This window comes from Delphinapterus leucas, chromosome 1 (assembly GCF_059928025.1).
Source record: "Delphinapterus leucas isolate spDelLeu-1000000601 "Yukka" chromosome 1, BTC_Dleu_Yukka2, whole genome shotgun sequence".
In the NCBI taxonomy this organism is placed as follows: domain Eukaryota; kingdom Metazoa; phylum Chordata; class Mammalia; order Artiodactyla; family Monodontidae; genus Delphinapterus; species Delphinapterus leucas.
Genome location: NC_143129.1, coordinates 59,772,664 through 59,789,071, shown reverse-complemented (window position 1 = coordinate 59,789,071; position 16,408 = coordinate 59,772,664). Strand labels below are relative to the sequence as shown.

Genomic DNA, 16,408 nt, shown 5'->3' with positions numbered 1-16,408 from the left:
ACACTCTTTGACATAAATCGTAGCAATATTTTTTTGGATCCCTCTCCGAGAGAAATGGAAATAAAAACAAAAACAAACAAATGGGACCTAGTCAAACTTATATGCTTTCGCACAGCAAAGAAACCCATAAACAAAGCAAAAGGACAACCTACAGACTGGGAGAAAATATTTGCAAACGATGCTACCAATAAGGGATTAATTTCCAAAATATACAGAAAGCTCATGCAACTCAATATCAAAAAAAAAAAAAGAAGACCCAATCAAAAAATGGGCAGAAGTCCTAAACAGACATTTCTCCAAAGAAGACATACAGATGGCCAACAGACACATGTAAAGATGCTCAATACCACTAATTACTAGAAAGGCAAATCACAACTACAATGAGGTATCACACCAGTCAGAACAGCCATCATTAAACAGTCCACAAATAATAAATGCTGGAGAGGGTGTGGAGAAAAAGGAACCCTCCTACACTGTTGGGAATGTAAATTGGTGCATCCACTATGGTAAACAGTCTGGAAATTCCTTAAAAACTAAAAATAGAGTTACCATATGATTTTGCAATTCCACTTGTGGGCATATATCCAGAGAAAACTCTAATTTGAAAAGAAACATGCACCCCAATGTTCATAGCAGCACTATTTACAATAGCCAAGACATGGAAACAACCCAAATGTCCATCAACAGATGAATGGATAAAGAAGATGTGGTATATATATGCAATGGAATATTACTCAGCCATAAAAAATGAAATAATGCCATTTGCAGCAACATGGATGGACCCAGAGATTATCATATTAAGTGAAGTCAGACAAAGACAAATATTATATGATATCACTTACACATGGAATCTAAAAAAATGATACAAATAAACTTATGTACAAAGCAGAAACAGACTCAGACATAGAAACAAACTTATGATTGCCAAAGGGGATAGTGGGGCGGGGAGGGGGCAGGATAAATTAGGAGTTTGAAACAAGCAGGTACAAACTACTATACATAAAATAGGTAAACAACAAGGACCTACTGTATAGCACAGGGAACTGTATTCCATATCTTGCAATAACCTATAATGGAAAAGAATCTGAAAGAGGATATATATATATATGTACAACTGAATCACTTTGCTGTATACCTGATACTAAAAAACACTGTATATATATCGCCAAAGACAATGGAGTGACATCTTCAAAATACTGCATGAAAAAAACTTTAAACTTGGAATTTTATACCCAGCAAAAAAAAAATGTTTGAATATGAAGACAAAACAAGTAATTTTCAAATACAAATAACTTAGAGAATTCATTGTACACAGACCTTCACCGCATGATATATTGATGTAAGTTCTACGGGAAGAAGGAATACAAAGTGGGACAGCAAATATACACAAAGAAATAAATAAAGAGCTCTAAAAATGGTAACAATGAATATAAGCATGAAACATATTTTATGTTTAATCACTCTAAAACATAAGCAGCACAAAGAGTTCACAGTTGAATATGGAGCATAATACCATCCCTAGAAACAACGAAAGCACAACAGGAAAACAAGATAAATGGAAATTAAAATCTAATATTTTAAGATGTACTAAAAAAAATAAAGAAAATGACAAAAGCATTGAAAGATAAAGAAAATTCTCAATTAGATAACCTCAGAAACCAAGTATTAGGAAGAAAAGCTTATTTGAAAAGAGGTGAAAGAACTCAGAAAAACTTAGAAATAAAGAAAAAGAAAGACATAAGAGCAAATAAGCATAATGGATACTGATTTAAGAGAAAATTAGATGGCCATTTTAGGCATCTGATTTTGCAACCTTACCACAGAACTTTAGACAGACCACAAAGTGAAACTAGTACTATTCAAACCATTATTAGTAGTGATTATTTGAACTTTTCATCTTGTCACTGTTTTATTAAAATAATGATCTTCAGTTCAATCTTGTGAAGAAGACATTTTCATACCAACTGCCAAAACTAAACGTAGATATTATAGTGCACAACCTTAAGCTTGCCAAAAGGTTATGTGTGTCATTTAACTGCATTTAAAAACCAACAATGCAGAACAGATATAGATACAGAAAATTATTTAATTCTACTATTTTCTATTTATAAGGCACATCATCTCAGTTAAGCAAGGGTCTTATGGCAATCAGTTTGACTCTCAAGTTAAACTTTTAATCAGTGCCTTATTTATACTCTGCCTAACTTTTTAATGTATTACCTGCTTCAAAAGCAGTATCCAAACTTACCAAATGGTATAGTAATAATAAATGGTACAATAATGACATTGCTCAATCCATATATATTTTGGTACTGACACTAACTCCATTACAGTTCCACAAAATGTGTCAACTGTCTCACGGTAGTACTGGTTCTAAGTAACCAAGCATTCAATCTTTCAAAGGTTAAGTACTAAAAAACATAACATCAAGATAATCAGAGCCACGTACAATTTAGAGTTATTTAGGAAAATAGGGAGTGGTTACATCTTACCTAACAGGACCAAAGAACCACTTTCATATTTGGTACCAAATGTGAAATCCTGGCAAACACCACCTGATTCCTTTCCGTGATTTTATAATTTACAATGTCTTTATACATGTATTATATAATCTAAACCTCACAATCCTATAATGGAATATCATTACATCTCAATTTATAAATGAAAAAACATACTCTAAGTCAAACATATATTTGCCGGAAGTTACATCTCAGGGCTTTTAATGCCAAGTCCAGTGCCCTTTGCCTCATGCTATGATCTCAGAAGATAAAGGAAACAAATACTTACATGCATCACTGTGACCATGAAATTTCAAATCACTATCAACATATAGAAAACCTTGGAAACAACTACTTTGAATATGCTGAAATTTATATACATCCTTTCAAGAGTGAAAGACATGCAGCAAAAGTCAGTAGCCACAGAAATGTTTCTTCTTTCCTCTCAAAATGTCCAAAACTTGACATTTCTCTAGCTGCCTCCTTCCCCTTAAACCAGCTGCTTTGTGACCATCCCCAAGCCATCCTCCATTCTCAACTGGCCCCAGGTGGATTCAGAACTGAAAGACAAGGAAATAAATGAAAAGGAAAATAATAAACCTCAAATCATTTTTTAACACCTACACTGGTAACACTAAATCCCCAGCACCAATCTTCACAGGCAGCAGTTAAGTTCCAGCCTCTGTCCATTCATCTCACTCCTTCCTAGTTTCATTTGATATGATAAAAAGCCCTAAAAATCTTAAAAGTCTCTTTTAATAAAAATTAAGTTTATTTGGTATTTTGCAATGAGATTTTTTTCCTATCTCCACTAAGACCTGTATTTAACTTTGGTTTATGTCACAGGATTCTATGAATAAGGACAGGAAAGGTAAGGAAGAAAAGGAATAGAAGGCAAACTTCTTAGACTCTAATTTAACAATGAAATCTTTAAAAAAAAAAAAAAGAGGGGGGAGTGTATTCAAAATAGCTGTGTGCTAGCTTCAGGGGCAGAGTTTTCTTAAAAAAAAAAAAAAAACGAGACCACATAGTATAGGAAAAAAAGGACACCATGATCAATACAAGTGATAGGCATGAAAAGATAAGCAGGGGAAGGGCTTCCCTGGTGGCGCAGTGGTTGAGAGTCCGCCTGCCGATGCAGGGGACATGGGTTCGTGCCCCGGTCCGGGAGGACCCCACATGCCGCGGAGTGGCTAGGCCCGTGAGCCACGGCCGCTGAGCCTGCGCGTCCGGAGCCTGTGCTCCGCAAGGGGAGAGGCCACAACAGTGAGAGGCCCGCGTACCGCAAAAAAAAAAAAAAAAAAGATAAGCAGGGGAAGCAATCTCTGGTGTTCCGTCCCCCCCAACCCCCCCAAAAAAAAGTAGACTGGATCAGGAAACCAAATATGGCCAAAGAGTGTCACTACTGATTCCTCCCAGTGTGAAATGACTGCAATACACTCTCAATCTCTTCCTGGATCTTATTCTACTCACACACTCGCAACGTTCCTCTACTCAAACAGAGCATCAGTTCTAAAGGCTTAGAGTTGGCGAATAATTTTAATTAGGCTTGTGTAGCTATAAGTGGAAAAATTAGAATGATCTCATAGCAAACACCATGACCAGGGCTCACAGGACCTAGTCTTAGATTCAAGGTGGATCTAGGGACTTCAGTGCACTTATATGGAATACACATCTTCACTAGTGCTCCACTTTTTTTTTTAAACTGGCTTCATTCACTTTATTTTTCTCATAGAAAACGATGTGGTGGCTACAGCTGGAGCCTGGGTCCTCTGCCCGAAAACTCTGGTGTGAGTCTTTACAAGATGGTCAGTGAATTCCTGATACAAAGACTTGGTGAACACCATCTTTCCAGAAATCAGGAGTGAGATAACTGTAGGTCTTGGAAATGGCATCAAAAGTGGCCTTGGTGAAGTTGCCCAGGGTGGCGGTGCAGCCCCGGCAGAGGCGTAGTAGTCATCAATTCTAACCATCATCACTAGCTTCTTGGGCACAGGGGCTGAGACGATGCCAGTGGCCCTGGGGGCAGGGATGAGGCACACCAGCGCTGAGCCACAGCAGCCAGTCACCTTGCAAGGGACGGTATGGGGCTTGCCGATCTTGTTCCCCCAGTAGCCTCGCCGCACGGGGATGATGGAGAGCTTGGCCAGAATGATGGCCCCACTGATAGCAATGGCTACCTCCTTAGAGCACTCGACACCCAAACCAGCATGTCCGTTGTAATCCCCAATGGCAACAAATGCCTTGAACCAGATCTGCTGGCCAGCACAGGTCTGCTTTTGCACAGGCATAATCTTCAAAACCTCGTCCTTGAGGGATGCCCCCAAGAAAAAGTCAATGATCTCGGATTCCTTGATGGGCAGAGAGAAGAGACAGATCTCCTCCAGGGACCTGATCTTCATGTCCTTGACCAGACAGCTCAGCTTGGTGACAGGGAGCCACTCCTTATCCTCAGCCTTGCCTCTGCAAGCTCCTTGGCCTCGGCCCCGACCACGACCCTGGGCCCGGAGGCCGCTGCTGAAGCCTCTGCAGCCTCCCATTCCAGGGCCCCTGGGGCCTCCAGGCCCTCCGCAGCACCAGCGTCATCCGCCATTCGGTGTTTTTACAAAGAAGCTAGTGCTCTACTCTTTATGTGACTAATGCTTCTTTTTCTGCTTCTCAAGGATATCAGCTTCCAATATACAACTGACCCTTGAATGACACAGGTTTGAACTGCGTGGGTCGGCTTACACACAGATTTTTTTCAATACTGAGTACTACAGTACTGCACAATCTGCAGTTGGTTGAATGCACAGATGCAGAGGGACTGCGGATATGGAGGGCTGACTGTAAGTTAAAAGTGGATTTTCGACTAGGCAGAAGGTGGGCACCCCAACCTCTGCGTTACTCAAGGGTCAACTATATAGCCCTTCCAGCACCAGCACTACAACAAGAACTTTATTTTTTTTTCATATAGGCCAATTCAAGTGTTTCTTTTAATTTCAAATTCCTTAAACAAAATATAATTGACCCAATATATTGTTTCAAGCCAATTCCAACAAGATTTAACTGCTATATTTTAGTCATTAATTCAGAAGAGCACCCAACATAGGCCATGAAAGGCACCGGATACAAAAGACCACATATTGTATAATTCCATTTATATGAAATGTCCAAAAAACACGCAAATCTATAGAGACAGAAGCCAAATTAGTGGTTGCCAAGGGACGAGAAGGAGAGTGACTGCTTAATGCGTATAGGGTTTCCTTTTGGTGTGATGAAAATATTCTGGGAGTAGATAGTGATGATGGCTTCACAACACTGTCAATGTACTGAATTGCACAGTTTAAGTGGTTAAAATGGTGAATTTTATGAGGTATGAATTTTACCTAAATTTTTTTAAAAAAAGGAATAGAGAACTATTGAGGGAGTAACTGGAATGGATCCTACAGAATGGAAGCATACTATTACAAGATTCTTACAGTGTATGTGAAATGACATAACATGATTTTAGAATATAAAAAATTAAAAATGAGTACTATAAACCGTAGAGCAAACACTCCCCCCCAAAACACACACACATCCCACACAGCTATCACTAATAAGTCAACTGTAGAAACAAAACAGAAATCTTAAAAACACCCAATTAATCCAAAAGAAGGCAGGAAAAGAAGGAAAAAAGACAAAAAAGGAATAGAAGAATAGAGGGGACAAACAGAAAACAAAGAGCAAGCAAGACATACACATAAAACCAAGCACATCATAATTATGTTAAAATGCAAAAAGTCTAACCAAGCCACTTAAAAGGCAAATTGTCATAATAAATAAAAAAGAAAGACTCAAACATATGCTATCTACAGGAAACCTACTTTAAAAATTAAAACAGATAAAGAAGTAGTGAAGGACAAAAAAACATGCCATGTAAACACTTAAAGAAAGCTGGAGAGGTTATGCTATCAGACTAAATAGATTTCAGAACAAATACTACCAGGAATAAGCAAGGACATTTCAAAATAATAAAGGGATCAATCCACCAACTCTAAATGCATGTGCCCTACTAATAAAGTTTCAAAATACGTGAAACAAAATTGACAGAATTGCAAGGAAACATAGCAAAACCCACAATTACACTTGGAATGGTTAAAGATTTTAACACCCCTTTCAGTAACTGACCGAACAAGTATATAGAAAATCAGTAGGAGTATACAGAGTTTAACACATCAACAAACTTGACATTTATAGAATATACCAGTCTACACACTGCAGAAAACTCATTTTTTTAAATGCATATGGAACATTAACCAAGATAAAGCTTACAGTGAACCATGAAACAAGTCTCAATAAATTTAAAAGGGCTGAATTCACACAATTCATATTCTCTGAATGAAACTGAATTATATTAGAACTTAATAACAGAATATCCAGAAAATTCTCATTTAGAAATTAAAACATTTCTAAATAACCCATTCTTCAAATAAGAAAAAACAATGGGGACTTCCCTGGTGGCACAGTGGTTAAGAATCCACCAGCCAATGCAGGGGACCCAGGTTAGAACCCTGGTCCGGGAAGCCTCCACATGCCACGGGGCAACTAAGCCCGTGTGCCACAACTACTGAGCCTGCTCTCTAAAGCCCACGAGCCACAACTACTGAGCTCACATGCCACAACTACTGAAGCCCGTGCACCGCAACAAGAGAAGCAACTGCAATGAGAAGCCCGCGCACTGCAACGAAAAATAGCCCCCCTTCGCCACAATAAGAGAAAGCTTGCACGCAGCAACGAAGACCCAACGCAGCCATTAATAAATAAATAAATAAATAACCAAAAAAAGTTTTAAAAAAAATCAGTGGAAATGACAAAAGGTATATTAAACTGAATGAAAATTAATGCAGGGATTAGAAAGGGAAACTAATAAAATTAAATGTTTTTCTTAGAAAAGGCCAAAATAATCTAAGATTCTGTAGTCAGAAGCCAGAAAATGATGAAACTCAAAGTAGAATAAAAATAAAGCCAAATATCAGGGAAATAGAAAATGGACATTTAGAAAATCAATAATACCAAAACCAGTTATTTGAAAAGATTAATAAAACTGACAATCCTGGGCTTCCCTGGTGGTGCAGTGGTTGGGAGTCCGTCTGCCGATGCAGGGGACACGGGTTCGTGCCCCGGCCCGGGAAAATCCCACATGCCGCGGAGCGGCTGGGCCCGTGAGCCATGGCCGCTGAGCCTGCGCGCCTGGAGCCTGTGCTCCGCAACGGGAGAAGCCACAACAGTGAGAGGCCCGCGTTCCGCCAAAAAAAAAAAAAAAAAAAAACCTGACAATCCTCTGGCTAAACTGTTCAAGGAAAAAAGAAGGGAAAACACAAACTACCAGTATCAGGAATGAAAGAAGGGACATCCCTCCAAATCTTACAAACATTTAAAACATAAAGAAGTATTAAAGCCTAAGTCAGAAAGAGAAAATCAAATATTGTATATTAACGCATATATGTGCAATCTAGAAAAAAGGTACAGATGAACCGGTTTGCAAGGCAGAAGCAGAGGTGTAGAGAACAAATGTATGGACAAGGGGGGAAAGCGGGGGGTGGGGGGGTGGGATGAATTGGGAGATTGGGATTGACATATATACACTAATATGTATAAACTAGATAACTGATAAGAACCTGCTGTATAAGATAAATAAATAAAATAAAATTCCAATAAACAAAAAAAGTATTATGAACTTATGCCAACAAATTCAATAGCTTGGGTGAAACGGAGAAATCCCTTAGCAAATTACCAAAGCTCACTTAAGAAATAAAGAACCTGAATAGCCCTTTATCAATTAAAGAAACTGAAATAGTAAATAAAAACCTTGCCACAAAAACTATGGCTTCACTGATGAATTCTACCAGACACTTAAGAATGAAACATACCAATCCACAAACTCTTTCAGGAGACAGAGATGAGCTGAACTGTATCCTCTCCCAAATCCATACATTGAAATCCTAGCCCTCAGTACCTCAGAAGACTGTATTTGGAGACTGGGCCTTAAAGAGCTAATTACGGTAAAATGAGGTCATATGTGGGACCTAATCCCAATATGACTGGTGGCCTTATAAGAGATTAGGATACAGACAACACACAGACCCAGGGACAACCATGTGAAGACACAACAAGAGGTGGCCATCAGCAAGTCAAGGAGAGAAGCCTCAGAAGAACCCAAACCTGACAACACCTTGATCTTGGACACCTAGCCTCTAAAACTGTTGAGAAAATAACTTTCTATTTTTTAAGCTACCCAGTCTGTAATTATGTTATAGCAGCCCTAGCAAACTAATACACCCTGATATCAAAACCAAAATATATAAAGTAAATATATGTATATTATAAGAAAACCATAGACGAATATCACCCATAAATAAAAATACAAAATATCTCTTTTAAAAAAATCAGTAAATAGGGCATAAAGTTGGAAAAGAAAGAAGTAAAACTATATTGATTTTCAGATGACATGATTGTCTTCTCAGAAAATCACATCGGTTCTACCAAAAAACTATTAGAAGTAGTAAGTGAACTTAACAATTCACAGGACACAAGGTCAATACACAAAAATAAATTTTATTTTTATATTAGCAACAATTAGAAATTGAATAGCAAATTAGCAATTTTTAATTAGAAATTAAAATAACACAACAGCATCAAAAACATGAACTACTTAGGAGTAAGTTTAACAAAACATGTGCAAGAACCAAAAACTGATAACTATAAAACTCTGCTAAGAGGAATTAAAGACCTAAATAACTGGAGAAACATACTATGTTTATGGCTCAAAAATTCAATATTGTTAAGATGTCAAATCTTCCCAAATTGGGTCACAGATTCAAAGTAACTCAAATTAAAATCCTAGCATGCTTTTTTTTAAGAAATTGGTAAGCTAAAATCTATGTGGAAATGCAAACACCCTAAATAACTAAATCAACTTTGAAATAGAGGAACAAAACTACACTATCTGATTTCAAGATTTACAACAATGATACAGAAATCCAGACAGTGTGGTACTGGCATAAGGATAAACACATAGATCAATGGAACAGAATAAAGACTCCAGAAATAAACTTATACATATTAATTAATTTTTGAGAAAGGTTCCAAGAAAATTCAATGAACAAAGATGGTCTTTTCAACAAATGGGTGCTACAATAACTGGACATCTACAGTGGAGGGAAAAAATCTCCAACCCTTACCACACACAGTATATAAAAATTAACATGAAATGATTATATACCTAACCACAAAAAAGCTATAAAGCTTCTAGAATATCCAAGAAGACTTAGACAACAATTTCTTCAATAGAACACAAAAGCCATAGACTGTAAAAGAAAAAAGTCCATAAATTGGACTTAAAATTTTAAACTTTTGCACTTCAGAAGACTGCTCAGAAAACTAAAAAGAAAACAACAGACTGGGAGAAAACATCACAATATTTAGGACTTACATGCAAATTATGACAATAAGATACTACTACACACGCCTACTAGAATGACTGAAATTTGAAAGACTGAAAACAGCAAGTGTTGACAAGAATGTGGAACTGAAACTCATACATTGCTGGTTGAAATGCAAAATGATAGTCACTTTAGAAAACAGTTTTGCAGTTTCTTATAATGCTAAATATACACTTGGCAATACAACCCAGCAATACACTCCTATGTATTTACCCAAGAGATGTGAAGACAGGTCCACACAGAAAACTGAATGTGAATGTTTACAACAGCTTTCTTTACAATCACTGAAAACTTCAGAAACAAAGAAACTCAAATATCTTTTAACTGATGAGCATATAAAGAAATCACGTTATATCCATGTAATGGAATACTACTCAGCAATTAAAAGAAAATTAGTGAGACATTCAACATTATTGAATCTCAAAAACATTACTCCAAATAAGTCAGGCACAAAAGTCTACATACTGAATGACTCCATTAATATAATATCCTAGAAAAGGCAAAACTATATTGATAGAAAACAGATGACCAGTTGCCAGGTGTCAGAGATGAGGTTCGAAGACAGAGTGCTAAGGTGTAGCACACTGAACTTTCTAGTGTGATGGAAATGTTCTGTATCTTGATTACGGTGGTAACATAGATGTATTCATTTGTCAAATTCATTGAACTATACACTTAAAACTGGTGACTGCTATGGTATGCAAATTATATCTTAATAAAGCTGATTTTAAACAAAATCTCCAGCCTCTGAAGGGCAAAGCAATATAGTGGTTAAGAACTTGAACTTTGAGCCAAAACGTCTGGATATAAATACTGATACCACCATTATTAACTATACGAACTGAGCTTTGAGCCAAAAGCCCATCCTTAAACTAAACTGAGGTCTCATACCCAGTAAGTACTTATACATTGTACATAAATATGTAACCAAAAGTTTCATCAAACTATCTTTATAATGACAGGTTCTATGATACCTGCTATTTTATTTCACTTTTTAATAGTTTGGAAAACAGTTATAGTAGCAAGAATGGTCAACAGATTTCATCTTTAGGGCTAAATGTAATTAATAGGTAGTGGCTTCCTGCAGTGCTATGTTGAGGACCGTGAGACAACATCTGAATTCAGAAGAGTATTTAGCATCTGCCATGGTACTAAGAGAAGCAATAATGCCAGGATGTGATACTATAATTATGTGATTAAAAGTCTTTCTTCACGTTAAATCGTGAGCTCCTTCAGGATAGTCCATTTTTAATAGCTGACATGAGAATTTATTAAATGGTAGATGGACTTCATGTAGAGTCTACCTACATTTTATCAGGCAGAGGTAACCTTCCCACAAGGGGCTTACTATCTACCTAAGAATACTTATTTCTGCTACAACTCAGAGAGTATCTGGGACTTGAAGAGGCAGAAAAGGTTATTTCAGGGGGTTGGAAAAGCTAATGCAGAGGCCGTAGTAATGTGATAACATAAAAGAAAGAAATTGTCTTTCAAACATAGGCTATTTAAACGTAATTTAAACGAATTTAAACGAATCGTAATTTAAATGAATCATGTAAGAAAAATTTGAAAAATCAAAGTAACAAAGACTTCCTTTGAATGTCCGAGATTTATCCAACTTCAAGCTATATACTACTCTCTACTGTACTACAGATTCTCCATCTATAAAACACTGTTAGAATTATCTGCAACTTGACGATACTTTCAATCCTTTGTTTGAAAGAAATATTAAAGTAAAAACTATAAATCCCTAAAATGTTCTTCAATTCTGCAATTAAATATAAACTTACTTTCAAATATGAGTCAGGAGAGGCCAATATGTATTATTGATAATTAGGCATTTGACCTTAAATCAACCATTCTCAAGGAGGGGAAGAGGACATGTCATTATTAACAAGGGAGCTTCTGCAAACTACACTGCCCACTCCAGCCTCCAATTCAGTTTTGTCCTGTTGGGATATGGGCAAGCAGACAGGCAAGGGGAGAGAGTAGTTAAGGATAAAGACATTTATCTCCTGTGATTATGAAACAGCTGTTTCCCTTCAGTCTACCACATTTAAGAACCACGAGGCTAAATACATGTACTTCAACTTATAGATATGAAATTTTAAAATTCCATACAAAGAAAGCACTAAATTGAGAACTCAGAGATATGAGTTTTAATTTTGTCCTTGAGCTACCCAATCTAAAACCAAGTTACTTAACTTCTCTGTACCTCAATGAGAATACAATTATATTAGTATTATATAAAGTTGGAAGTTCTACATAACTTCACAGAATTGCTCTAGGATAAAATGAAACATGAAGTATAAACATATCTTTAAAATATGATGAATAAGGAATTGTTATCATTATTCAAACTTAAGCCTCATTTAGCTGTAAAAGCTTAGAATAATTTGGATTGGTTCACAGTTTGACCTTGAAGCAGACAAGACCAACCACCCAGAGCCAATTAGAAATGAAAAGGATTCCTTGGGCCTTGCCTAATCCTCACCTTCCTACCCCAAATGCTTGGCCAAATCAAATCTAGCTGGAGAATCAGAAAAACTGATTTCCATTAATGAATTCTTCTGAATATTCAACCTCACCAGAAAAAGAAACAGAGGACTATGAAATTCTCAGAAAGTGAAATATTCGGAATTTTTAACTCATGACTCTCACTGGACACTTCCTCTTGGAATATAAAAGAAAGCAGAAGGGGCTTCCCTGGTGGCGCAGTGGTTGAGAGTCCGCCTGCCAATGCAGGAGACGCAGGTTCATGCCCCGGTCCGGGAAGATCCCACATGCCGCGGAGCGGCTGGGCCCGTGAGCCATGGCCGCTGAGTCTGCGCGTCCGGAGCCTGTGCTCCGCAACGGGAGAGGCCACGACAGTGAGAGGCCCGCGTACCACAAAAAAAAAAAAAAAAAAAAAGGAAGCAGAAAAATCTAAACAACATGGTTAAGACTCAAGAGACTGGATTTTAATTTTTAAAAATTAGTTGACAGACTAATAAAAATTTTAATAATCTTACCGCTAAACAATAAAAATTAGTGCCAGCTGCTTATACTCTCCCATCCCTCTCCAACTTCCTATAAAATGGCTTATAGTAAGTATAATGAGATGCATACAGTGCCTGGCAGGCAGTGAGTGCCAAAGAAATATCTGTTGAATGAATGATTAATTTCCTTCTTTCTCACACCTTTTACACTATCTTAGTGTACCTATATGGATGCTGGCATGTTTGTTTTCTTTTAACCTACTAAAAAGTGAAATGCAAATGGTGGCTAAAAAGACAAACTGTGCAAACCCTCACTTTGTTTCATTAGCTTCTACTTTATCTTATGGGATTCTCTACTGGCTATGAACACAAACACATCTTATACCCAACAATAAGCTGCTCAAATTATTTACAAATTACAATTATAGCCCAGTTTCAGTGAAAAATGAATCAATTCTGAATCCAGAATAATTTATGACGAAAGCAAAAGTATGAATAAAGGTATTTTTACTGCAAGAACTAGAAACTATAAGTCTAATCAATAACTTTCCTATAGTCCCAACTTCTAGTCTTACCATATTTAATGACAACAACTCGGACAATCTTCAACCCTGAAGTGAATCAACTTCCCGTATAGTGACAGTGCAAGCCAACTTTCTACATCACTAGTATTCTATTCTATCAACAATTTCCTCCAGAGGAAAAGCACAAAATCCTACCAGTTCTCACTCAGCTAAAAGCAAATCCTTTCTTGCAATCTTACCATTTGAATTGGATTTTGAACACAAAACCCAACGAAAATGGAAACACTCTCAAGCAAGACAATCAACTCCATTTTTCACTTAATATGTATAATCCCTCTATGCCAAATGTCATAACTGAGGACTACTGCGTAGCATTCAAGATGACAATGCTACTGCGTAGCATTCAAGATGATACGATGACAACACATCTAATTCCTAGCTTTTCTCAAATCCGAAGTTCCAGTATACGCTGATGTGTTAATACAAGTGTAGTGCAGTCACATCTGACACATGGATGATACTTAATAAACGTGGTCCCCTCTTTCAAGACATTCAGTTGAGAGGTGGAAGTTGTTGTGAACAGACTCTCTTGACTACAGGAACCTCAACAACAGATTTAAAAGTGACCCAGCCTTTGAAGCAGGAGGAGATAATTTACACGTACACACGATGGATATTTACATCAAATACCACTTCTTAAAACAGCCATACCCATGTTTAGAGCATCATCTACCATGCTTCAATAAGCAAATTCTGACCCACAACTCCCTCCCTCAGCATCCCGGGAAGCTTAATCCTCTCCCTTTACAAGTTTAATTCACCTCAACGAGAAATCCGGACTGACAGGGTACCTAATTCACCAGCGAGGCAGAAAATTCAAGGCCCAACCTCCGTGCCCAGCTTTCCCCTTTTATGCACAGCCATTAATTTGGCCTTTCATCTCCCCCCCTATTTATTATTCCCTAACCTCCCTTCACTTCTCCCCACCAGCACTGACCTCTTTAGTACTCCCACCCTTTGTCAGGACTCCAACATTCCCCCACCTCAGCCCACCAACCGCTGCAAACGCTCGAATGCCTCTGCAGACACCGCCACAGCGCCCAACAGACCGCCCTCACCCCGGACCCCAGCAGCCCCAAGAGCAGAAACTCCTAACGCAGAGAGGGCGAGGAGGCTGTTCGTCCAACCCACCAGACGAAGTCGTTGCTTTTGTCCTCGTAGGAGTTGATGAGCCCGTTGCACAGGGGGGCAAGCAGAGGTCGCTTCCTGCTGCCGCTCCCTAGGCTGGAGCTGCTCCCTCCTACGCCGGCGCTGGGCCTGGCTGCGCAGCTGAGCCGGGACAGGCCCGCGGACACCGCCCCCCCGCCGCTCCCGCCGCCGCTGCCGGACACTGCGGCCGCCACCAACACAGGCCGCACCGGGCCCCCGAGGCTGCCGGAGCCCGCGGCCTGGGCCGCCCCGCCGGACCCCAGCGCCGCGGCCGAAGCCGCTACGGAAGGGGGCGACGGTGAAGAGGATAAGGACGAGGAGGCGGAAGTCACCGAGGAGGCCGCAGAGGAGCCAGGGCTGGTCCCGGCTGAGCCCGACCCGGCCTGGCGGCTCCCAGACATCGTGACTCCCTCCCCTCCGGCCGGGCGCTCGGAGGAGAGGGACCGCGACTGCCACCCGCCGCCGCCTCCCTCCCCTCTGCCTCAGTACATCCTGAGTAGGCGCGCCGCGCCGGGAGGTGGGGCTGAGGAACAATAAAGTTGATTTTTGTACGGCAACCACACAACAGCTTCCGACGGGAGGGGGCGGAGGGAACTATTAAAACAAGAGCAGGAACCACTACCGCTCTCTAGGCCGCCGCCGCCGCGATCGCCGCCGCAGCCAACCCGGGCGCTCCGTGGGCCGGCCGTGCGCGCACGCGAGCGGCGGAAGGGGCGGGAGCGGCGGGGGATACAACTTTAGAGACGGCGCGGGCGGCGCTCAGACAACCTTAACGTGTCCTAGGCGGCGGCGGTGGCCTAGTAGCGACCGCCGCCCTCGTCGAGAGCTGGTTTCCTTCGTGACTTGCCCGAGGGTAGGGCCGTCTCAGTGGGTGACAGGGCTGCGGAGAGAGGAACGGATGGTAGGGGTGGCGCAAGGGGTTGGGGAAAGGGGAGGGGGGAAAGCGCTCCAAAAGCGACTGCGCACGCGCGCCCTGGGCGCCGACCCTTGCGGGTTACCCAAGGTTCCCGCTCCAGGCCAAGAAGAGCAGCGCCAGCGCGGGGCGGTTGCACCACGCATGCGTGAGGGCGAGCCGCATTCCTGAACGTTAACCGGGAGCGGTAGCTGTCGCTTGGGAGGCAGGCAGTATAACCCAGTGGCGAGGGTACGACAGGTACTTCCGAGTCGGGGATTGAAGGCCCTGAAGACTGGGGCACACGGAAAGAATCTAGAAGCTCTGAGCAGTTGAAAAGAGCACTGGACTGAGAGTCAAGGACTCTGGGCTTTGCTGTTAGCCGTTCCACAGTATTGAAGTCAGTGACTAGTGCTTTGTAAATTGCAAACATTGTAGCAAGTGTCACCAACTGTATGCATTCGACCATGATATCTTGTTTTGAAAAGTTATTTACCAAATTAAGCATAATAATAATGGGAAAACAAATCATGCCTAATCGGACCACAGCTCAGTTAAAATCTCCGTCTAAGGTGAGTCTGATATGATTTTTAGCACAAAACAAGGAAACCTGGCAGTTAATACCACCAAAAGATGCAATTTATGGTAGGCTTTTTGAAATTTTGAAAGTTGATTACAGATTTTCATTTGCCATTTTGAGACTCCCTAAGATTCTGGGGGATGTAAATTAGAAACAACTAAACTGTGATTTCAGTATCCTTTACAACGCTATCATTCTATGATTCTCAGAGGGAAAGATCTCAGAGTTAATTCTGTTCTGGGTATTGAAGACTATAGGGGC

The 16,408-nt window shown here is 40.0% G+C and overlaps 1 protein-coding gene and 1 pseudogene across 9 annotated transcripts in view; both read right to left on the bottom strand.

The window, feature by feature from the left end:
* COP1 (COP1 E3 ubiquitin ligase) overlaps positions 1 to 15,344 on the bottom strand; it is a 276,120-nt gene extending 260,776 nt beyond the window's left edge. For 3 of the 9 annotated variants that reach the window (XM_089910781.1, XM_089910786.1, XM_089910777.1), the window contains exon 1: positions 14,658 to 15,342. In XM_089910781.1, the coding sequence (XP_089766907.1) occupies positions 14,658 to 15,076 (419 nt within the window). In that variant the 5' untranslated portion in view covers positions 15,077 to 15,342. Of the gene's footprint in view, positions 1 to 14,657 lie in introns of all 9 variants that reach the window. The other 6 variants (XM_022556528.2, XM_089910790.1, XM_089910807.1 and 3 more) reach the window with 5 other exon arrangements.
* On the bottom strand, positions 3,503 to 14,643 carry LOC149750514 (small ribosomal subunit protein uS5 pseudogene; annotated as a pseudogene).
* Positions 15,345 to 16,408: the final 1,064 nt, after the last annotated feature.